The sequence below is a fragment of the Coregonus clupeaformis genome, chromosome 18 (assembly GCF_020615455.1).
Source record: "Coregonus clupeaformis isolate EN_2021a chromosome 18, ASM2061545v1, whole genome shotgun sequence".
In the NCBI taxonomy this organism is placed as follows: Eukaryota; Metazoa; Chordata; class Actinopteri; order Salmoniformes; family Salmonidae; genus Coregonus; species Coregonus clupeaformis.
This window is the reverse complement of record NC_059209.1, coordinates 8,241,852-8,265,780: the sequence shown is the minus strand read 5'-3', so window position 1 is coordinate 8,265,780 and position 23,929 is coordinate 8,241,852. Positions and strand designations below refer to the sequence as shown.

The following is a 23,929-nucleotide window of genomic DNA, read 5'->3' as shown; positions in this document are numbered from 1 at the left end:
AATCGTTAATATAAGGGACCAAAAAGCCACGTGAGAAACGAGTGAGAGATGGGGAGCGATGTTGGGGATTGGAGGTGGGACTATAGGTACAAAGGAGCTGAACAATTTGTTGAGAATAGAGTGGACTCGGAGACACACAAAGAGGTAGAGAAGAGAGAGGGAATGCAGTCTGTACCTGGAGACATGACCTTCATGTCTTTAGGGAACTTGCGACAGATGCTGTTGTAGTTGGTGCAGATGTGATGGAGACACCAGGCAGACAGCTGCTTGGCATTGTGGAACTGCAAGGGATGAATGAATAGGTGAGCAGTCCATCAAAAAGGTCCAATGAAAAGAAAGACCTCAAACTTTCTTACTTTACAAATAAGAAAGATGAACTTGAATGGGAAGTGGACAAATGACTTTAAAAGATGAATGTCACCTGTCATTGTAGAACAACGTTTTCTACAGTTGGGTATCTGATATAGGCCTGAGTTATAGGGTGGTCCGATCCTTCTTGGATATCAGTTAGAATGTTCTCTCCAGTGAAATAGTATTTTCCTAACAACAACATGTAGTATTTGTATTATGTGTAGTATGTGTATTGCAGTAACAGTGTCATCAGTACAACTGTCATTCAGAGTATATGGTACGTGTAAAGACTCACCTGAGCCAACTCCAGGTAAGCCAGCACGTGTCCGTCAATCTCCACTCCCTTCTTCGCCCACTGGAGCAGCTCATCCACAGCATGCTGCTCTGTGAGGGCAACAAGGCGTGGCAGACACAGTCGGTTGGATAGGATGATGAGCTCAATAGGCTCCAGGTCAGGACAGGGCGAAAGCAGCCCACAGTACATGAACTCCAACACTGCACGCATACAGGAGCTACTGGTGTCAGGGATGGACACCTGGAGTGAGGGTGAGAGGGGGAGAGAGGGAGAGAAAAAGATGGAGAGAGAGAGATTAAAATTTAGTGAATTAGAAAATAATAATACCAGGTCTTCCAGTAGTTATTTAAGTGATAATGCCTGAGAAGCCGGTGTTTGGAGGATAAATTGGCACGGGTGTTGTTATGCCTGAGACTACGTTTATGAGTATACATTTGTTTACATCCCTGTTAGTTTTGAGGGAGCGTGCAATTGGCATGCTCACTGCAGGAATGTCCACCAGAACTGTTGCCTGAGAATGTCATGTTCATTTCTCTACCATAAGCCGCCTCCAACGTCGTTTTAGAGAATTTGGCAGTATGTCCAACCAGCCTCACAATTGCAGACCACGTGTAATCACGCCAGCCAAGGACCTCCACATCCAGCTTCTTTACCTGCGGGATCGTCGGAGACCAGCCAACCGGACAGCTGATGAAACTGAGGAGTATTTATGTCTGTAATAAAGCACTTTTGTAAGGAAAAACTAATTATGATAGGCTCATGTGAAATCCATAGATTAGGGCCTAATTAATTTATCTATTATTGACTGATTTCCTTATATGAACTGTAACTCAATAAAATCGTTGAAATTGTTGCATGTTGCGTTTAGATTTTGTTCAGTATAGATTGATATATAGTCCTATATTTAGATGTCCTAGCCTACCTGTTTCAGGTAATAAATTCAATGCAGCCTTATATTTAGCTAATTCATGATTGGTTATGCATAATAAGCTTCTAACTTATAGCCTTTGTCTCTTGCGCAATACGCAAGCACCTGTGTTCCGCTGGCCTCTCCTTAAAAAACGCTCCTTAGCTCTTGTAGACCCATGCAGGAAAAGCTAGACTAGAATAGCATGCTGGACATGATTGTTTTAGCATTTCTTATACCAATAGCCTATTCGAAGGGACGCAAGCTCTTTTTCGCTGAATGTTAAATACAGTAGCCCAATAGAACTCACGGGTAGTTTGAAAGAAGAGCGAACACACGATGGCAGTCTATAGCAGTTATTTATTCAGATCCACAAGCATTCAATCTTCGTGAAGAGAAGTGAAAGACTTCTGCATCTAATTCTAGTCCTATAAGCCAGGCCTGGTATTTAAAGCGGATTTTGAAAAGGCCTTTGATAAAGTAAGACTGGATTTTATTTATAAATGCCTGGATTTTTTCAATTTCGGTGATTCTCTTAAAGAATGGGTCAAAGTAATGTATAGCAATCCCAGGTGTAAAATAGTAAATAGCGGCTACTTCTCAGAGAGTTTTTAATTATCAAGATGAGTTAAACAAGGGTGTCAGCTGTCACCATATCAATTTGTTATGGCCATTGAAATGCTAGCTATTAAAATCAGATCAAATAACAACATTAGAGGATTAGAAAAAGTTTCCATGTATGCCGATGACTCAAGTTTTATATTAAGTCCGCAAGCTAGATCCCTGCAATGTCTCATTGAAGATGTAGATAACTTTTCTGGACTCTCTGGACTAAAACCTAGTTATGATAAGTGTACAATATTACGTATTGGATCTTTAAAAAATACAACTTTTACATTACCCTGCAGTTTACCTATAAAATGGGCTGACGGTGAAGTAGACATACTTAGTATTCATATCACAATATGTATAAATGCGCTCTCCACAATGAATTTCAATAGAAAACTTGTAAAAATAGACAAGATCCTGCAACCATGGAGAGGTAAATACCTGTCTACTTATGGAAAAATTGCCCTGATTAACTCCTTAGTCATATCTCAGTTTACTCACTTACTTATGGCACTGCCTACTCCTGATGATTTGTTTTTCAAATCATATGAGCAAAATATATTTCGCTTTATCTGGGATGCTAAACCAGACAAGATAAAGCGTGCCTATCTATATAATGAATATGAACTGGGTGGGTTGAGATTATAACATATAAAAGCACTAAACCATCCTCTAACAGAATCACTTATTCAAAAGTTTTTTTGGAACCCTAAATGGTTCTCAAGTAGATTACTAAGAAAAGCTCATCCATTGTTTAAAAATTGCCTTTTTGTCTTTGTGCAGATTGCCATGTCTCATTTCCGATTAATTGAAAATTATATTTTGCTTTTTTTCAAACAAGCATTGCAGAGCTGGCTACAATTTCAATTTCATCCCCCTGAAAAGATAGAACAAATAATACAACAAATATTATAGCTGAACTCAAATGTGCTGGTTGATAAAATACCTGTATTTATGGAAAATATGTTTGAAAAGGGTATTTTGTTTTTAAATGATATAGTACATTTGAATGGTAGAGTTATGTCTTTCATGGAGTTATCAGAATTATATGGGAAGGTCTGCTCAATCCAAGATTACAACCAATTGATTACAGCATTACCCCCAAAATGGAGGAGGCAGTGGGAGGAGGTAGGGAACTGGTCTGTCTGCCCAATATAAAGGATCAAAACTGGCGGAGGAATAAAAATAGCATAAATAGGAAAGTATACCAGTTTCATTTGAGGACCAGGATGTTGACAGCTGTGCCATACAGATTGCAAAATAGTTGGGAAGAGATTTTTGATGTACCGATTCCATGAGTTGATATATAAAACGACGCAAGATTCAAGACTTTGTGTTTTTCAGCTAAAATTAGCCACCAACAAAATGTTGAATATTTGGGGCATACAATCATCGAAGCTCTGCAGATTTTGTTGTAAGGACACAGAATCAATAGACCATTTATTTTGGTATTGCCCTCAGGTAGCCTGTTTCTGGTCTCAGGTTCAGGAATGGCTGAAAATACATAACATTGATCTAAAATGTACCCTAGAAATAGTACTGTTGGGAGATCTGGAGAGACAGGGTCAGTCAAGTACTAATATACTAATACTCTTAGTAAAAGTATTTATCTTCAACTCGCTGTCACGCCCTGGCTCTGGGGACTCTTTAATGTTGAGCCAGGGTGTGGATTTTCATTGTTTAGTTTTCTATGTTTTTTGTTCTAGATCGTTTAGATCTATGTTGGCCAGGGTGGTTCCCAATCAGAGGCAGCTGTAGCTCGTTGTCTCTGATTGGGGACCATACTTAGGCAGCCTGTTGGCACCAGTTAGTTTGTGGGATCTTGTTCCGTTAAGGTTTGTTTTGGTAACCTAGGACTTCACGTATCGTTTGTTTGTTGTTTTGGTTCGTGTGTTAAGTACTAATAAATTTGTACACTTATCACGCTGAGCCTTGGTCCGTCTCTTCCGTATATGATCGTGACAGAAGATCCCACCTAAAGAGGACCAAGCAGCGTGTCCAGGAACAGACAGCCTGGACTTGGGAGGAGATCCTGGACGGGAAGGGATCCTGGACTTGGGAAGAGATTCAGGCCGGAATGGATTGCCGTCCTTGGGTGGAGACTGTGGAGGCGCGCTACAGAGAGGAGCAGCGGCAACGCAGAGGGTACCGGCCGAGGAGGAAGCCCGAGAGACAGCCCCAATAAAAATTTTTGGGGGGGCTAAAAGGGTGGTTGGCGGAGCCTAGAGTTAGAGCAGAGCCAACTCCCCGTACTCAGGCTAGGAAGCGTGAGACTGGGCAGGCTCCGTGTTATGCGGAGCCACGTACTGTGCCGCGAGTGTTCCGGCACAGTCCTGTACGTCCGGTGCTAGCACCACGCACGTGTCGTGCTAAGATGGGCATGCAGCCAGGACGGGGTGTGCCGGCTCAACGCTCGTGGCCTCCAGTATGCCTCCTCGGTCCCGTATATCCTGCGCTAGTGCCACGTGCTGTAGCGCCAGTACGAGTGCACAGCCCTGTACGTCCTGTGCTAATGCCTCACACATAGTGTGGAAATAGGCATTCAGCCAGGACGGGTTGTGTCAGCTCTCCGCTCCAGACCTCCAGTCCGCCTCCACAGTCCGGCCCGGCCCGTTCCGGCTCCCCGCACCAAGCCAGTGGTGCGTGTTCCCAGTCCAGCCTGGCCTGTTCCTGCTCCCCGCACCAAGCCAGTGGTGCGTGTTCCCAGTCCAGTCCGGCCTGTTCCTGCCCCGCGCACCAAGCCAGTGGTGCGCGTCGCCAGCCCGGTCCGGCCTGTTCCTGCCCCTCGCACCAAGCCATTGGTGCGCGTCGCCAGCCCGGTCCGGCCTGTTCTTGCCCCTCGCACCAAGCCTGTGGTGCGCGTCGCCAGCCCGGTCCGGCCTGTTCCTGCTCCCCGCACCAACCCAGTGGTGCGCGTCGCCAGCCCGGTCCGGCCTGTTCCTGCTCCCCGCACCAACCCAGTGGTGCGCGTCGCCAGCCCGGTCCGGCCTGTTCCTGCTCCCCGCACCAAGCCAGTGGTGCGTGTCGTCAGCCCGGTCCGGCCCGTTCCTGCTCCCCGCACCAAGCCAGTGGTGCGCGTCGCCAGCCCGGTCCGGCCCGTTCCTGCTCCCCGCGGCAAGCCAGTGGTGCGTGTGTCCAGTCCGGCACGGCCCGTGCCTGTTCCACCGGTGCTCCACTCCGGAGTCAGAGCAATCCGCTCCACCGGTGTCCAGTCCAGCTCCGGCCAGCGGCTCCAGTCCGGAGCCGGTAAGGTTTGGTCCACCGTCGTCGGGTCCAGCTCCAGTCAGCGGGACCAGACCAGGGGCGCAACGGGGAGGTGAAGAAAAGGTGGTGGTCACGCCCGGAGCCAGATCTGCCTCCGAGGCGGAATGCCCACCCGGCCCCTACCCTCTTGTGTTTGTGTGGCGCGGTCGCAGTCCGCGTCTTTGGGGGCGGGTACTGTCACGCCCTGGCTCTGGGGACTCTTAAATGTTGAGCCAGGGTGTGGATTTTCATTGTTTAGTTTTCTATGTTTTTTGTTCTAGATCGTTTAGATCTATGTTGGCCAGGGTGGTTCCCAATCAGAGGCAGCTGTAGCTCGTTGTCTCTGATTGGGGACCATACTTAGGCAGCCTGTTGGCACCAGTTAGTTTGTGGGATCTTGTTCCGTTAAGGTTTGTTTTGGTAACCTAGGACTTCACGTATCATTTGTTTGTTGTTTTGGTTCGTGTGTTAAGTACTAATAAATATGTACGCTTATCACGCTGCGCCTTGGTCCGTCTCTTCCGTATACGATCGTGACACTCGCAATCTGTGGATTCTATTGAATTAGATAGATTGAAATTATATGTTAAACATCACAGCATAGTTGAAAGATATATGGCGCTTAGAAATCCGAAGAGGGTGGCCAGTAGAGATAGGTGGGATGGGCTGAGGGAGGCTGAGGTTTGGGATGTGGAATTGGAGACAAGTGGGAGTGGAGTTGCTGGGCGGGGGATAGAACGACGGTCAAAGTTAAAAGTTTTAAAAAAAGAACGTCAAAATAAAACATATAACAAAAAGTACGTTTGAATGACACTGAGGGGCAGTGTTGTTACAGCTCATGCCCGTTTGCCTGAGGCTCATGCCGTGCAGGTGTTTGTACACATGCATATACACACACTCTCATTCAAATGCACACGTGCACATACACGGACACAACACACGTAAATAGTGCCATACGTGCACTCAAACATATTCACTTGGCCTTGCTGTTATGATTTTTGTTGTACTTGATGTCTTTTGTTTTTTTGCGTTGTTGTTTTCTGTTTTCCTTTGTCTTTCTCTTTTGTTCATTTTGTAGGTTGTTGGTGCATTGTGGGACGGGGGCGAGAGGGGGTCTTGGGGGTGGGGAATGGAATTATTTTATTATTCTCAGGGGTGGGGGGGGGTGGGGGGGGGGGACTGTGGAGGGGGTCTCGGATGGTTGAGGGGCAGCTCTTGGGGAACTGTGGGGGAGATCTTGGAGGGTTGGTGGCCTGGCGGTTGAGAGCTTGAGCCGGTGGCTGATGGATCGCTGGTTCGGGTCTCCGTTTTTGACCTTGTGGGAGATCTGTCGACGTGCCCTTGAGCAGGGTGTTGACCCTGGTTGCTTCTGTGTGTCACTCTGGATGGGAGTCTGTTAGATGACTAATGTGATGTAAATGTTGAGCGGCTTCACTGCAAGTATATTGTATGTTTTAAATATTCAAAATGTTTTTTCTTTTTTTTAATCAAGTCCTATATTATTTAAGGATGTCATTAGAATGATGAAGAGAAGGACAACAACACTTATTTCATTTAACTGTTGAAGGAAAGAAGCAACAATAGAGAGAGAAAGAGGATGTAGGCTAATAACATTACGGGAAACATTATGAAAGGTATATATGCGTCAGCCTACTAATTATACAAATTGCCCCTATTATATTTCAAAATTAGAATCAAATTCGCTAGCCTATAACTTGTAACTTTGTAGGCTGCATGTGCTGCATCAGAATCGCATGTTCTCTTCTGCTTTATCATGGTTTGAACGACGTGCGTAATTCCAGTCCATATAATACAGTATAATACAATACAGTAATACAATTCACACTCTTAGCCTACTGGAGATAGTTTCATGTATTTACCCAGGAGAGCTAGCTACATCTATGGGCTTGTATGTTTTTCTGTCGTGCGTAATGTGCAGTAGCCTATATCATATTTAGTGCATTCAGAAAGTATTCAGACCCCTTTTTCCACATTTTGTTACGTTACAGCCTTATTCTACAATGGATTAAATTGTTATTTTCAATCTACACACAATACCCCAAACGGAATACAAAAACGGAAATATCACATTTACATAATTATTCAGACCCTTTCCTCAGTACTTTGTTGAAGCACCTTTGGCAGCGATTACAGCCTTGAGTCTTCTTGGGTATGACGCTACAAGCTTGGCACACCTGTGTTTGGGAAGTTTCTCCCATTCTTCTCTGCAGATCCTCTCAAGCTCGGTCAGGTTGGATGAGGAGCGTCGCTGCACAGCTATTTTCAAGTCTCTCCAGAGATGTTCAACCGGGTTCAAGTCCGGGCACTGGCTGGGCCACACAAGGATATTCAGAGACTTGTCCCGAAGCCACTCCTGCGTTGTCTTGGCTGTGCGCTTAGGGTCGTTGTCCTGTTGGAAGATGAACCGTTGCCCCAGTCTGAGGTCCTGAGCGCTCAAGCAGGTTTTCATCAAGGATCTCTCTGTACTTTGCTACGTTCATCTTTCCATCGATCCTGACTAGTCTCCCAGTCCCTGCCTCTGAACAACATCCCCACAGCATGATGCTGCCACCATCATGCTTCACCGTAGGGATGGTGCCAGGTTTCCTCCAGATGTGACGCTTGGCATTCAGGCCAAAGAGTTTAAATCTTGGTTTTATCAGACCAGAGAATCTTGTTTCTCATGGTCTGAGAGTCTTTAGGTGCCTTTTGACAAACTCCAAGCGGGCTGTCATGTGCCTTTTACTGAGGAGTGGCTTCCGTCTGGCCACTCTACCATAAAGGCCTGATTGGTGGAGTGCGGCAGAGATGGTTGTCCTTCTGGAAGGTTCTCCCATCTCCACAGAGGAACTCTGGAGCTCTGTCAGAGTGACCTCCCTGACCAAGGCCCTTCTCCCCGATTACTCAGTTTGGCCAGGCGGCCAGCTCTAGGAAGAGTCTTGGTGGTTCCAAACTTCTTCCATTTAAGAATGATGGAGGCCACTGTGTTCTTGGGGACCTTCAATGCTGCAGAAATTTTTTGGTACCCTTCTCCAGATCTGTGCCTCGACACAATCCTGTCTCGGAGCTCTACGGACAATTCCTTCGACCTCATGGCTTGGTTTTTGCTCTGACATGCACTGTCAACATAGACAGGTGCCTTACATAGACAGGTGTGTGCCTTTCCAAATCATGTCCAATCAATTTAATTTACCACAGGTGGACTCCAATCAAGTTGTAGAAACATCTCAAGGATGATCATGGAAACAGGATGCACCTGAGCTAAATTTCGAGTGTCATAGCAAAGTGTCTGAATACTTATAAGCTATGTTTTAATTTTTTATAAATTTGCAAAAATGTCTACAAACCTGTTTTCGCTTTGTCATTATGGGGTATTGTGTGTGGATTGATGAGGAAACAATTTATTTAATCAATTTTAGTATAAGGCTGTAACGTAACAAAATGTGGAAAAAGTCAAGGGGTCTGAATACTTACTGAATGCACTCTAGGCTTTGTATTGTATTTGGTCTTTTTTGGGCTTGGGCTCATTAAATGCCGTTAATGTAGGGTCATAAAATGTATTTAATATATGGCTCATCAGGCTCAGGTAGCATTAGGTTAGAATTTTCATGCTGATCAAAGCTCTTATCAAATCCAGACATATTTATATGCTTTATAATGCTTTTGAATGACACTTCCGGTTTTGGCGGGAAATACCGGGTTACCCGGGAGAAAAGTGATTCATTCTCGGGATGGAACATTTGTAAAATACCAGGAAAATATTCAACTCTAACACCAACCTGCAATGTAAGGGCATGGGTGGGTGGATAACGTAAGTAGAGTGATGTCAGAGTGATGTCACAGGAAGTAGCGTGGGGGAAGGGGGTTGTGCAAGGTGAAGGGCAGTTCATCTCCAGTTGAGTAGAACCTTTTGATCCTGCCAGAGATGAAAGCCCCAGCCTGCCAGGGGGGTGTTGACGCTAGCTAGCGCTGTGGCTAAGGGTAACAGCCTCAAAGCACCCCAGAATAACCCCACTGGCCTGTCGTCCGTGGCATTGATGGCCTGGATGTCATTGTGGGACAGAGCTTGAAGCAGAGCTGTGGGATGGACTGAGGAGAAAACACCTCTGACTCGACCATTTACTTAACCACATCCAAAACGGAGCAGTACACACAAAAAGAACAGCTAATGTGTCCCTACATCCGGATAAAACAAGTAAAAAGTACAGTTACAGAAAATAAGGTAATATCCCCTCACTATTTGCTGCTCACTGTGTCCTGCTCCAATAAGATTGTCTGTTGTTGAAGCAGTAGCACTCAGGCTGATCAGAGCTACCAATACAGGCAGAGTGGGCTGAGGTGCAATAGACATGTGGTTGTGTGGTTCTTTGAAGAGTTCGGTTCAGGAAAACATTGAATCTCTCAGGAACACTGGATCAGTGTTAATTTTGTCAACAATAACCATGACGAAAAATACTTGTCAACAACCTATTTTTTCTGACTAAAACTATGACGATAAAAATACAAAATGCCCTGGAAAAAAACTATTACAAATTCCTTCTCATTTTAGTCGACGAAAATGTAATGAGACGAGAATTCCATGTGAGATCAATGGACATATAATTTGACATTAAGCTACTTTTCATCGGTTTTGTCCAATCCTAAGCATGCAGGCATGCATGCAGAATATCCTCTCATTGGCAGAATTGACATCTTTCAGTTGTACGGTTGGATTGAGCTGTTCTGCCCGGCTCTCCCACACAGCTCCCAGGCGGTCACTTCAGTCACTCGTCAATCTTTTGATCTGATGCAGAGCCAGGACACTTGACTTGTAACTAACCTCAACTATACTTAACAAAAATATAAATGCAACATGTAAAGTGTTGGTCCCATTTTTCATGAACTGAAATAAAAAATCCCAGTAATTTTCCATACGCACAAAAAGCTTATTTCTCTAAAATTCTTAGCACAAATTTGTTTACATCCCTGTTAGTGAGCATTTCTCCTATGCCAAGATAATCCATCCATTGTTGAAATTGTTGCATGTTGTGTTTATATTTTTGTTCAGTATAGAAACAATGTTTCCTCTCTCTCTTACTTTCATGTAGCCTATTTTTGATTTGATCACATCAGAAGCTCTATTTTGCACTGTTATTCATTCATCTGTGTTGCCTCTCTCGCGCCGCGGTCCGCAAATGCGAGTTGCAGTTGCTTTATTCTATGGGGAAAATGAATGCTATCCGTTGAATATTAGGAGTACAGTAATAATTCTGGAATTTTTGTAAAGCTCAAATTCTCCCCTTTTCAAGGAAACCACTGTTATTTACCCCCTTGACAGTTATGATGGGGAGAAAATCAGAGCTGTAAATTGTTTAACCTGTAGCCAAGGCTTTATAGCCTATATGGTTAATTATGGCTGACATTGGTTACAATCAGCTACAATATCAATCTTGCCAGCTAATCTATACGAGGGGATAGTTGGACAAGGCCATCTGCCTAAATATTCATGATTTAATAGAAACAAATGCACTGACTATTATGTGACTAAAACTAGACAAAAATTGTCCAGAGTTTTAGTCAACTGATAATGACTAAAACTAACAAAGGCTGAAATGACTCAAATGTGACTAAGACTAAAAGGTATTTTAAGACTAAATCTAAAATAGCTGCCAAAATTAACACTGCACTGGAGAAAAGATGTCCAGGAGAAGTTATGTTAAGAAAAAGAAGATACCAGATTCATGAAGATTACTCTATCCTTAGTGCAGTGTAAGAGTTGATGGTAGGCCAAGACCCCCCTCCATCCTGAAACTTGTTCAGAACCTGGAGAGGGTCCAAGTGTGTTTCTCTCCTCAGAGGAGAGCAAACAAAGGCACACTTATTCCCACAGCCACAAGTGACGGCCAAGGAGTTACGAGGGCGATTTTGGGAGGGATCGAAAGAAAACTGCTGGGACTGCAGATTGCACCATCGGACCATGGCAACCCCCTTCTCTTCATCTTCTCCCACACACCTTCCCACACATGCACACACACAGCGTATAACATTTGTAAAACCCTGCACCACTCTGACCACTAGGGGTCACTTAAGCAATAAGGCACAAGGGGGGACCATGAATACTAAGAACTGATCCGGGAGGACCATGAATAACGGGCAATAGGTGCCAGTGGATATGGTTCTGCCGCCACAGGTCTGTCCGGCAAGAACAAGTCCAGATGTCTTTAGAAAAGGTTTATTCCAGATAATGGTTCCTTAATGGATAACTGTAGATAGTATGTGTGTGTGAATGTGGACATCTTCTTCCATTAAACCCCCCTTAACCTGGACATCCGCCTCATCCTTGTTCTGACCGGACATTCTGTAGTGGTTGCTACCGGCCTTAAGCCAGCACCTAAGGTTTCTTATTAGATTTATGGTCCTTCGACTCTCTACAACCTACCCCCTATTTTCCAGTTAGGTTTAAATTATAAATCAATCTTAATGTGACTTGGATTTAAGAGGATAATCGTCATTGTCCGACTCAGATTCAGACATTTCTGCCCCGCCGTTCAAAGCTATGGCCAGCTCAGGAGGATGAGCAGTGCATGCTGGGCTGATAGAGGCTGGCTGATATGCCCATAAGCGAAACAGTCAGTCCTTTCTTGCTCCATCTGTCTACACACAGGGTTCTTTTTCATGGCTCTTTCAGAATCTCATTAACTACCTGAGTTGCTGTATCCATTTGCAAAGCAATCAACCCGTTTACTCTAGCAGTGCCAGGAGTTGTACATTTGGGATCAAGTGTTTGGTTGAATTTTCTGAAGGCTGGCTCATCTCGAGGACTTGCCAGACTGGATGAATAAATTAACCAGTGCTTTTTTTTTTACTCATTTGAATTAGGTTGTCATGTTTCTGCTCTTTTAATGCAAACTGCTAAAGTTGGTTGTCCTGACCTGCAGCTACTAATAGCTGTTGGCTGTCTCACCTTGTCTTTATCCTGAAATTGTTTGTATGACTCTTTGTGGGTACCGTTCAGATTAACTTTGATGAACTCCTTACTCATCATCAGAAGGGCAGTATCCAAGATGGCGAAGTAGTGCAGTCTTGTTTCTGTCGTGTGTCTGTAAATAGCCTGTAAATACCCAGTTTTTTTGTATTTTTCGTACATATTTCCCTATCAGACTTTTCATCCTTCTACAAAATATACTTTCCTGCAACCTGCCTCACTCAATGTGGAACGGATTCTATTATTGACTTACCTTTTATCCAGAATCTAGAATCTCCAGTTGAAACTAGCTAGCCAGCTAACTAGCTACTTGCTATTAGCCACGGCTAGCGGTGTTTCACCCAGAACATAGGATTTTTTTCCGCAGGATTAATTTTAATCACTGGACATTGATCACCGGATATTCGGCCAGTCTGCACAGCGCGTTATCAGTTCTTCCGCCGGATTCACTGATTCACTGGACCTCTAACTCCGGATTCATCGCCACCAGCTGGCTACAACAAAACGGACGCTGTGGTCTGGCTAATCAACCTGAGCTAGGCCCATCTCCCGGCTATCTACCTCTCTATCAACTGGACGGGACCACCTAGGATTGACGCGGAGCCCCGCCGATCCTACACGACTGGTCTGCCGACGAAATCGTCTGATGTGGTTACGACGTAACCACGAAGATTCCATCCATCTGCTAGCCCTGGCCCGTTAGCACACGCTTACTCACTAAACTGAACTAGCTACTGAACTAGCTACTTGCTATTGGCCACAGCTGGCGGTGTTTCACCCAGAACATTTGATTTTTTTTTTATTTTTTTTCCCCGCGGGATTGGTTTTAATCACTGGACATTGATCGCCGGATATTCGGACAGTCAGCACTGCGCGTTGTCGACCCAGAACATATCAGTTTTTCCGTCGCTACCAGCTGGCTACAACAAAACGGACGTAGCACACGCTAGCCGTGGCCTCTTGCTCACTGGCGCTTCACCACCGGACCTTGTGATAACTCAGCTATACAGCTGATATCTGCTGGACTGTTCCTTTTTACGGTACTACATCCTGTTTATGTTTAGCCTCAGCCCAAACATGGTTAGTTTATTGTTGTTTCGGTTATTTCTAATTGTACTATATCACTGTAGACCCCCAGCCTAGCTGAACCTGCCTTGGTTAGCCCCTTTGTCCCTCCACCCATACACTCACAGACCGACTCAATTTATGCCTCTAGAGATACTATCTCTTTCAGTGTTACCCAACGCTTAGGTTTGCCTCCACTTTACTCATGTCCTTCCATATCCTTGTCTGTTCATAATGCCCTGAATCTTTTCTATAACACCCGGAAATCTGCCCCCCTTTATTCTATGTACCCAACGCACTAGAAGACCAGTTCTTAAAGCCTTTAGCCGTATCCTTATTCTAGTCCTCCTCTGTTCCTCTGGTGATGTAGAGGCTAACCCAGGCCCTGTAGCCCCCAGTATCACTCCTACTCCCCAGGAGCTATCATTTGTTGACTTCTGTAATCGCAAAAGTCTTGGTTTCTTGCACATAAATATCAGAAGTCTACTTCCTAAGTTTGAGTTATTCACTGCGTTAGCACACTCTGCCAACCCTGATGTTCTAGCAGTGTCTGAATCCTGGCTCAGGAAGGCCACCAAAAATTCTGAAATTTCCATCCCCAACTATAACATTTTCCGTCTAGATAGAACTGCCAAAGGGGGTGGAGTTGCAATCTACTGTAGAGATAGCCTGCAGAGCTCTATCATACTATCCAGGTCTGTGCCCAAACAGTTTGAGCTTCTACTTCTAAAAATCCACCTTTCCAGAAATAAGTCTCTCACTGTTGCCGCTTGCTACAGACCCCCCTCAGCCCCCAGCTGTGCCCTGGACACCATATGTGAATTGATTGCCCCCCATTTATCCTCTGAGTTTGTACTGCTTGGTGACCTAAATTGGGATATGCTTAATACCCCAGCCATCCTACAATCCAAGCTAGATGCCCTCAACCTCACGCAAATTATCAACGAACCTACCAGGTACAACCCTAAATCCTTAAACATGGGTACCCTCATAGATATCATCCTGACTAATATACCCTCTAAATACACCTCAGCTGTCTTCAACCAGGATCTCAGCGATCACTGCCTTATTGCCTGCGTCCGTAATCGGGTCCGCGGTCAAACGACCACCCCTCATCACTGTCAAACGCTCCCTAAAACACTTTAGCGAGAGGCCTTCCTAATTGACCTGGCCCAGGTATCCTGGATGGATATAGATCTCATTCCGTCAGTAGAGGATGCCTGGTTGTTCCTTAAAAGTAATTTCCTCTCAATCTTAAATAAACATGCCCCATTCAAAAAATACAGAACTAAGAACCGATATAGCCCCTGGTTCTCCTCAGACTTGACTGCCCTTGACCAGCACAAAAACATCCTGTGGCGTACAGCATTAGCATCAAATAGCCCCCGCGATATGCAACTTTTCAGGGAAGTTAGGAACCAATATACACAAGCAGTCAGGAAAGCAAAGGCTAACTTTTTCAAACAGAAATTTGCATCCTGTAGCACTAACTCCAAAAAGTTTTGGGACACTGTAAAGTCCATGGAGAATAAGAGCACTTCCTCCCAGCTGCCCACTGCACTGAGGCTAGGAAACACTATCACCACCGATAAATCTACAATAATCGAGAATTTCAACAAGCATTTTGCTACAGCTGGCCATGCTTTCCATCTGGCTACCACTAACCCGGCCACCAACTCTGCACCCTCTGCTGCAACTTGCCCATGCCCCCCCGCTTCTCCTTCACACAAATTCAGACAGTTGATGTTTTGAAAGCGCTGCAAAATCTGGACCCCTACAAATCAGCTGGGCTAGACAATCTGGACCCTTTCTTCCTAAAACTAGCCGCCGAAATTGTCGCAACCCCTATTACTAGTCTGTTCAACCTCTCTTTCATAACGTCTGAGATCCCCAGAGATTGGAAAGCTGCCGCGGTCATCCCCCCTCTTCAAAGGGGGTGACACTCTAGATCCAAACTGCTACAGACCTATATCCATCCTGCCCTGCCTTTCGAAAGTATTCGAAAGCCAAGTTAACAAACAGATCATCGACCATTTCGAATACCACCGTACCTTCTCCGCTATGCAATCCGGTTTCCGAGCTGGTCACGGGTGCACTTCAGCCACGCTCAAGGTCCTAAACGATATTATAACCGCGATTGATAATAGACAGTACTGTGCAGCCGTCTTCATCGACCTGGCCAAGGCTTTCGACTCTGTCAACCACCGCATTCTTATTGGCAGACTAAATAGCCTTGGTTTCTCAAATGACTGCCTCGCCTGGTTCACCAACTACTTCTCAGATAGAGTTCAGTGTGTCAAATCGGAGGGCCTGTTGTCTGGACCTATGGCAGTCTCTATGGGGGTGCCACAGGGTTCAATTCTTGGGCCGACACTTTTCTCCGTGTATATCAATGATGTCGCTCTTGCTGCTGGTGACTCTCAGATCCACCTCTACGCAGACGACACCATTTTGTATACATCTGGCCCTTCATTGGACACTGTGTTAACAAACCTCCAAACGAGCTTCAATGCCATACAACAATCCTTCAGTAGCCTTCAACTGCTCTTAAACACTAGTAAAACTAAATGCATGCTTTTCAATCGAACGCTGCTAGCACCCGCCCACCCGACTAGAATCACCACTCTCGACGGGTCTGACCTAGAGTATGTGGACAACTACAAATATCTAGGTGTCTGGTTAGACTGTAAACTCAACTTCCAGACTCACATAAAGAATCTCCAATCCAAAGTTAAATCTAGAATCGGCTTCCTATTTCGCAACAAAGCCTCCTTCACTCATGCTGCCAAACATGCCCTCGTAAAACTGACTATCCTACCGATCCTTGACTTCGGCGATGTCATTTACAAAATAGCCTCCAACACTCTACTCAGCAAATTGGATGTAGTCTATCACAGTGCCATCCGTTTTGTCTCCAAAGCCCCATACACTACCCACCACTGTGACCTGTACGCTCTTGTTGGCTGGTCCTCACTACATGTTCGTCGTCAAACCCACTGGCTCCAGGCCATCTATAAATCACTGCTAGGCAAATCCCCGCCCTATCTTAGCTCATTGGTCACCATAGCAGCACCCACCCGTAGTCTGCGCTCCAGCAGGTATATCTCACTGGTCATTCCCAAAGCCAACACCTCCTTTGGCCGCCATTCCTTCCAGTTCTCTGCTGCCAATGACTGGAACGAATTGCAAAAATCTCTGAAGCTGGAGACTCTTATCTCCCCCAATAACTTTAAGCATCAGTTGTCAGAGCACCTTACCGATCACTGCACCTGTACACAGCCCATCTGAAATTAGCCCACCCAACTACCTCATCCCTATATTGTTATTTAATTTGCTCTTTTGCACCCCAGTATCTCTATTTGCACATAATCTCTTGCACATCTAGCATTCCAGTGTTAATACTATTGTAATTATTCTGCACTATAGCCCATTTATTGCCTTACCTCCATAACTTGCTACATTTGCACACACTGTATATATATTTTCTGTTGTATTTTCTGACTTTATGTTTTTTTTCTTTACCCCATATGTAACTCTGTGTTGTTTTTATTGCACTACTTTGCTTTATCTTGGCCAGGTCGCAGTTGTAAATGAGAACCTGTTCTCAACTGGCTTACCTGGTTAAATAAAGGTGAAATAAAAAAAAAAAAAAAAATTCAAACCAAACTATCCAATCAGGGAGGGTCTTATTGAGTTTATTTTTGGCATGGGAAGGGCGAGACGACTCAAGGTGAAAGGTGTTAAAGAAAGAACTGTGTTGGCTGACGGCAGACAGACGGAAAGGTTGGTGCATCCAGTCTCAGTCCAACACACTTTGAAACAGAGGATGATCAAGCAAGATGAGCCACAGTACAGGACACTGTTTGGTCAGAGACTCCCAAGGACACACGCTTCTCCACGCACGCCGCCACGACCCTCGCTCGGACAAGTGTCCTTTTCATCCTTTCTCTCGTTTTGTTTTCCTTTCACTAGTGAAGTTTCACTTCTTCTTTCTTCTTTTCAACCCTGCCACCTCTCTGAGTTATTTTCCTCCTGAATAGAGCGGAGCCTGAAAAACTGTCGTTCAAGGGCCTTGCTGCTAAGGCAAAGCAAAAAAAAAATTGCCCTCCGTTTGAGCGTCTGTTAAATGCTACATCAAGTGTCTCGCTTCTGCTCCATTGAGACTGGCTCTGAAAATAGCCAGACATTCACCAGGCAGATGTGTCTCAGACAGACAGACAGGGGGGCAGACAGACAGCACGTGGTAATGCATTAGTGACAAGGGGACCCGTCTGCCTGCGTCAGGCACAATGGCACTGCTCACAACCACAGCCACATCTGTGCCACTCCAAGGGAGGCTTTGTCCATGCACCGCAAGGCCAGCCAGCTAAGCAGGGAAAGGGAGGGATGTGTGAGGGTTTTTGTACTGAGATTTCAAACTGAGGTGAATGTGCAACCCTAAGAGTCTAGGACTCTATCCCACTATCCTGGTTGCTCCACTATAGACATCTCACATACAATGACAAATACTGACGGCTTCACATTGTCCAGTGCCTCGGTCTTTGTTAGATGTGCACCTGGCCACTGCACTGTGCAAGCGGAACGCCATAAAGAGTGCCACAATGGGACAAACATGAAGCTTTCAGGGTTACCATGGATACTGGCAAGCATCCCGGTAGCCTCCACTGTCGACCCCCACCCTCACTGCTGTCAGTGTTTTACAAATGTCCTTATAGATAAAATGACCCCCATCCTGCACCATGACCCTTGTCCACTCCACCTTCACCCCCACCCCTCCCTGTGGACTCTGGCTGTAAAAGCATCCATCGGACCAGGCCAGCGTCCTGGGGCTGCCGGCTTCCTGGCAGGGCCGTAACCCAAAGCCTGTGGGGCCTGGACTGTAACCATACCTGGGGGATCTAGTTCGTCAGAAGGGCACAGGCAGCGGACACCCACAGCACCCAGAGACAGGTGCTCCCTCCCTGGGTGGGTCGGCCCAGTCCGCAGCCCTGTCCTGGAGTTGTCTTTCTAGAACCCGAGCCGCCAGAGACGCGGCGGGGGTAACCGGACACACACCGCACGGGGAATACTGACCTGGATAAGGAGAGGGATGCTTGGGCTCTGAGAATCCAGAATGATCCGGGCCACAGTCCCACAATATCCTGTGTTCTAGCTACTATATACAGACTGTTGTGTGTTCCTGGATTGTTTCTCATGTATGGCTCACGGGCAGCTCTCTAATGTGAATGCATGTCATGTTACGCCGTTGTCTTGGGGTCAAATGTGAAAGGAAAAAGAGTTCCCTTTGCGATACATACTGTCCTCTGCTCTACCATCTCTCTCAGCCTCCCTCAATAGCCTCTTCTCGAACCATCAGATAAGGCTGTCAATTGACAGTATGTTGATAACAGGCAGGAATGCGGGCGGTATGTGTGGTTAGTGCTGTGATATTATGATATTCTCACGATTCCTCTTGTCCAGGAAGTATGTGTAGACAGGAAATTAAACAGGAAGTCCCGAGGTGAGCCGGCTCAGATGCGGAATCCTGTCTGCCTGCTGCTTTAAGCCACTCATCTGGCTGTACTCCAGTACTCTATGTATTGTCAGTTAGCGTGGCAGCTAACTCTGTGATCCCTTAGAGGAGGATCATACTACAGTGTGCATTCAACACATTGACAGGTGAAACAGGTTTATAGATCGCAGAACAGCTCATCCAGCCACGACCCCTCCTCTACCACCACCACTATACTTCAATACAACCCATCCTTACCGAACCCCAATCCATGTCATTCTTCCACACATTTAGCAAACACTTTGATATTTCTCCTATTGCTAGGTTCAACTGGGGAATGTGTCTGGTTTGACAGTGTAACCCCAGCATCCTACTCCTGACTCACCTCCTCGATGTAGCTCTCCATGAAGGATCCCCGGAACATGGCGGCCATCCAGTCGCAGCTGGAGATGAGCAGGGGTTTGTGGGCCGGCATGTATCCATCGTCCAGGCGGAACACCACATCTAAAACCGGGGGAGGGAAAACACTGAGCACTCATCTCGTAGTGAGCCACGGAGTCGAGGTTACAGAGAGAGGGGAAGACAGACAGAAGGACACAAACACAGACAAACGCAGACAGACAGACGCACACAGAGACGGGTAGACAGACCGAGAGATACAGTGACAGATAGACAGAGCTCTATTTGACACAGGGTGTAAGGGAGGGACACGCTGGCACACAGTGTCAAGCGGAGTTGAGGTACTAAGTTTGAAACCTATATAGACCTTTGAAGGGCTCTGACTGTCCCTTTATTCTGTTTGGAGGCCGAAAGATGTCATTCGAAAGAAGAAGCATTCTTTGAAAAAACTAAACCAATCCCTAGGGCAGACCTATAGGACACGCTAATCTTCATGGGGCATAGAAACCACTAGAGCGAGTAAATCATTTATATTCAAGAGGTACACTACATTACCAAAAGTATGTGGACACCTGCTCATCGAACATCTCATTACAAATTCATGGGCATTAATATGGAGTTGGTCCCCCCTTTGCTGATATAACAGCCTCCACTCTTCTGGGAAGGTTTTCCACTAGATGTTGGAACATTGCTTCGAGGACTTGTATCCATTCGGTCACAAGAGCATTAGTGAGGTCGGGCACTGATGTTGGGCGATTAGGCCTGGCTCGCAGTCTGCGTTCCAATTCATCCCAAAGGTGTTCGATGGGGTTGAGGTCAGGGCTCTGTGCAGGCCAGTCAAGTTCTTCCACACCGATCTCGACAAACCATTTCTGTATGGACCTCGCTTTGTGCACAGGGGCATTGTCATGCTGAAACAGGAAAGGGCCTTCCCCAAACTGTTGCCACAAAGTTGGAAGCACAGAATTGTCTATAATGTCATTGTATGCTGTAGCATTAAGAATTCCCTTCACTGGAACTAAGGGGCCTAGCCCCAACCATGAAAAACAGTCCCAGACCATTATTTCTCCTCCACCAAACTTTACAGTTGGCACTATGCATTGGGGCAGGTAGCGTTCTCCTGGCATCCGCCAAACCCAGATTTGTGCGTCGGACTGCCAGATGGTGAAGCGTCATTCATCACTCCAGAGAACGTTTATATATATATATATATATATATATATATATATATATATATATATATATATATATATATATATATATATATAAAAAGAATTGTGATAAATAAAAAAGTTTACCAGTTTCATTTAAGGACCAAAAAATTTACAGCTGTGCCATATACAGTGGGGAGAACAAGTATTTGATACACTGCCGATTTTGCAGGTTTTCCTACTTACAAAGCATGTAGAGGTCTGTAATTTTTATCATAGGTACACTTCAACTGTGAGAGACAGAATCTAAAACAAAAATCCATAAAATCATATTGTATGATTTTTAAGTAATTAATTTGCATTTTATTGCATGGCATAAGTATTTGATCACCTACCAACCAGTATGAATTCCGGCTCTCACAGACCTGTTAGTTTTTCTTTAAGAAGCCCTCCTGTTCTCCACTCATTACCTGTATTAACTGCACCTGTTTGAACTCGTTACCTGTATACAAGACACCTGTCCACACACTCAATCAAACAGACTCCAACCTCTCCACAATGGCCATGACCAGAGAGCTGTGTAAGGACATCAGGGATAAAATTGTAGCCCTGCACAAGGCTGGGATGGGCTACAGGACAATAGGCAAGCAGCTTGGTGAGAAGGCAACAACTGTTGGCGCAATTATTAGAAAATGGAAGAAGTTGCAAGATCTCACCTGGTGGGGCATCAATATATATACACACACACACACACACACACAGTGCATTCTGAAAGTATTCAGACCCCTTGACTTTCCACATTTTGTTATGTTACAGCCTTATTCTAAAATTGATTAAATATTTGTTTTCCTCATCAATCTACATACAATACCCCATAATGACAAAGTGAAAACTGGTTTTTTGATTTTTTGGCAAAAAATAAAATAAAATACAGAAATACCTTATTTACAAGTATTCAGACCCTTTACTATGAGACTCAAAATTTACATTTTAGTCATTTTGCAGATGCTCTTATCCAGAGCGACTTACAGTTAGTAAGTCCCCCCGTGGGAAACGAACCCACAACCCTGGCGTTGCAAGCGCCATGCTCTACCAACTGAGCTACAGGGGACTACAAATTGAGCTGAGGTGCATCCTGTTTCCATTGATCATCCTTGAGATGTTTCTACAACTTGATTGGAGTCCCCCTGTGGTAAATTCAATTGATTAGACATGATTTGGAAAGGCACACACTTGTCTATATAAGGTCCCACAGTCAGGGAGGTGACCAAGAACCCGATGGTCACTCTGACAGAGCTCTAGAGTTCCTCTGTGGAGATGGGAAAACTTTCCAGAAGGACAACCATCTCTGCAGCACTCCACCAATCAGGCCTTTATTGTAGAGCGGCCAGATGGAAGCCACTCCTCAGTAAAAGGCACATGACAGCCCGCTTGGAGTTTGCCAAAAGACACCTAAAGGACTCTCAGACCATGAGAAACAGGATTCTCTGGTCTGATGAAACCAAGATTAAACTATTTTGCCTGAATGCCAAGCACCACGTCTGGAGGAAACCTGGCACCATCCCTAAGGTGAAGCATGGTGGTGGCAGCATCATGCTGTGGGGATGTTGTTCAGAGGCAGGGACTGCGAGACTAGTCAGGATCGATGGAAAGATGAACGGAGCAAAGTACAGAGCGATCCTTGATGAAAACCTGCTCCAGAGCGCTCAGGACCTCAGACTGGGGCGAAGGTTCACCTTCCAACAGGACAACAAACCTAAGCACACAGCCAAGCCAACGCAGGAGTGGCTTCGGGAAAAGTCTCTGAATGTCCTTGAGTGGCCCAGCCAGAGCCCAGACTTGAACCCGATCGAACATCTCTGGAGAGACCTGAAAATAGCTGTGCAGCGACACTCCCATCCAACCTGACAGAGCTTGAGAGGATCTGCAGAGAAGAATGGGAGAAACTCCCAAAATACAGGTGTGCCAAGCTTGTAGCGTAATACCCAAGAAGACTCAAGATGCTTCAACAAAGTACTGAGTAAAGGGTCTGAATACTTATGTAAATGTGATATTATTTTAGTTTTTGTAAAGAAATTCAAAACAACTATTTTTGCTTTGTCATTATGGGGTATTGTGTGTAGATTGATAAGGGGGGAAAAAACTATGTAATCCATTTTATATTAAGAATGTAACGTAACAACATGTGGAAAAGGTCAAGGGGTCTGAATACTTTCGAATGCTATTTACAAAACAAATATATGGGGGATTGGAAATGATGCAGACAATTACACTGATGGAAGCCACAATCGATCTGAAATATTAAAGCTGATCTACCCCCTAAAAAAGCTCTAGCAGCTCTAACATCAATACACGGGGCGCAGCTCTAGCAGCTCTAACATCAATACACGGGGCAGATCTAGCAGCTCTAACATCAATACACGGGGCAGATCTAGCAGCTCTAACATCAATACACGGGGCAGATCTAGCAGCTCTAACATCAATACACGGGGCAGCTCTAGCAGCTCTAACATCAATACACGGGGCAGCTCTAGCAGCTCTAACATCAATACACGGGGCAGATCTAGCAGCTCTAACATCAATACACGGGCCAGATCTAGCAGCTCTAACATCAATACACAGGGCAGCTCTAGCAGCTCTAACATCAATACACGGGGCAGATCTAGCAGCTCTAACATCAATACACGGGGCAGCTCTAGCAGCTCTAACATCAATACACGGGGCAGCTCTAGCAGCTCTAACATCAATACACGGGGCAGATCTAGCAGCTCTAACATCAATACACGGGGCAGCTCTAACATCAATACACAGGGCAGATCTAGCAGCTCTAACATCAATACACGGGGCAGATCTAGCAGCTCTAACATCAATACACGGGCCAGATCTAGCAGCTCTAACATCAATACACAGGGCAGATCTAGCAGCTCTAACATCAATACACGGGGCAGCTCTAACATCAATACACGGGGCAGATCTAGCAGCTCTAACATCAATACACGGGCCAGATCTAGCAGCTCTAACATCAATACACAGGGCAGATCTAGCAGCTCTAACATCAATACACGGGGCAGCTCTAACATCAATACACAGGGCAGATCTAGCAGCTCTAACATCAATACACGGGGCAGCTCTAGCAGCTCTAACATCAATACACGGGGCAGATCTAGCAGCTCTAACATCAATACACGGGGCAGCTCTAACATCAATACACAGGGCAGATCTAGCAGCTCTAACATCAATACACGGGGCAGATCTAGCAGCTCTAACATCAATACACGGGCCAGATCTAGCAGCTCTAACATCAATACACAGGGCAGATCTAGCAGCTCTAACATCAATACACGGGGCAGCTCTAACATCAATACACGGGGCAGATCTAGCAGCTCTAACATCAATACACGGGCCAGATCTAGCAGCTCTAACATCAATACACAGGGCAGATCTAGCAGCTCTA

General features: G+C 45.4%; 1 protein-coding gene across 4 annotated transcripts in view; it reads right to left on the bottom strand.

The window, feature by feature from the left end:
• Window positions 1-23,929, bottom strand: part of LOC121587520 (rho-related BTB domain-containing protein 2-like) — a 103,242-nt gene that overhangs the window by 2,837 nt on the left and 76,476 nt on the right. For all 4 annotated transcript variants that reach the window (XM_041904532.2, XM_041904531.2, XM_041904530.2 and 1 more), the window contains 3 exons: window positions 19,311-19,429; window positions 647-886; window positions 176-281 (listed from right to left, as the gene is read on the bottom strand). In XM_041904532.2, the coding sequence (XP_041760466.2) occupies window positions 176-281; window positions 647-886; window positions 19,311-19,429 (465 nt within the window). The remainder of the gene's footprint in view (window positions 1-175; window positions 282-646; window positions 887-19,310; window positions 19,430-23,929) is intronic.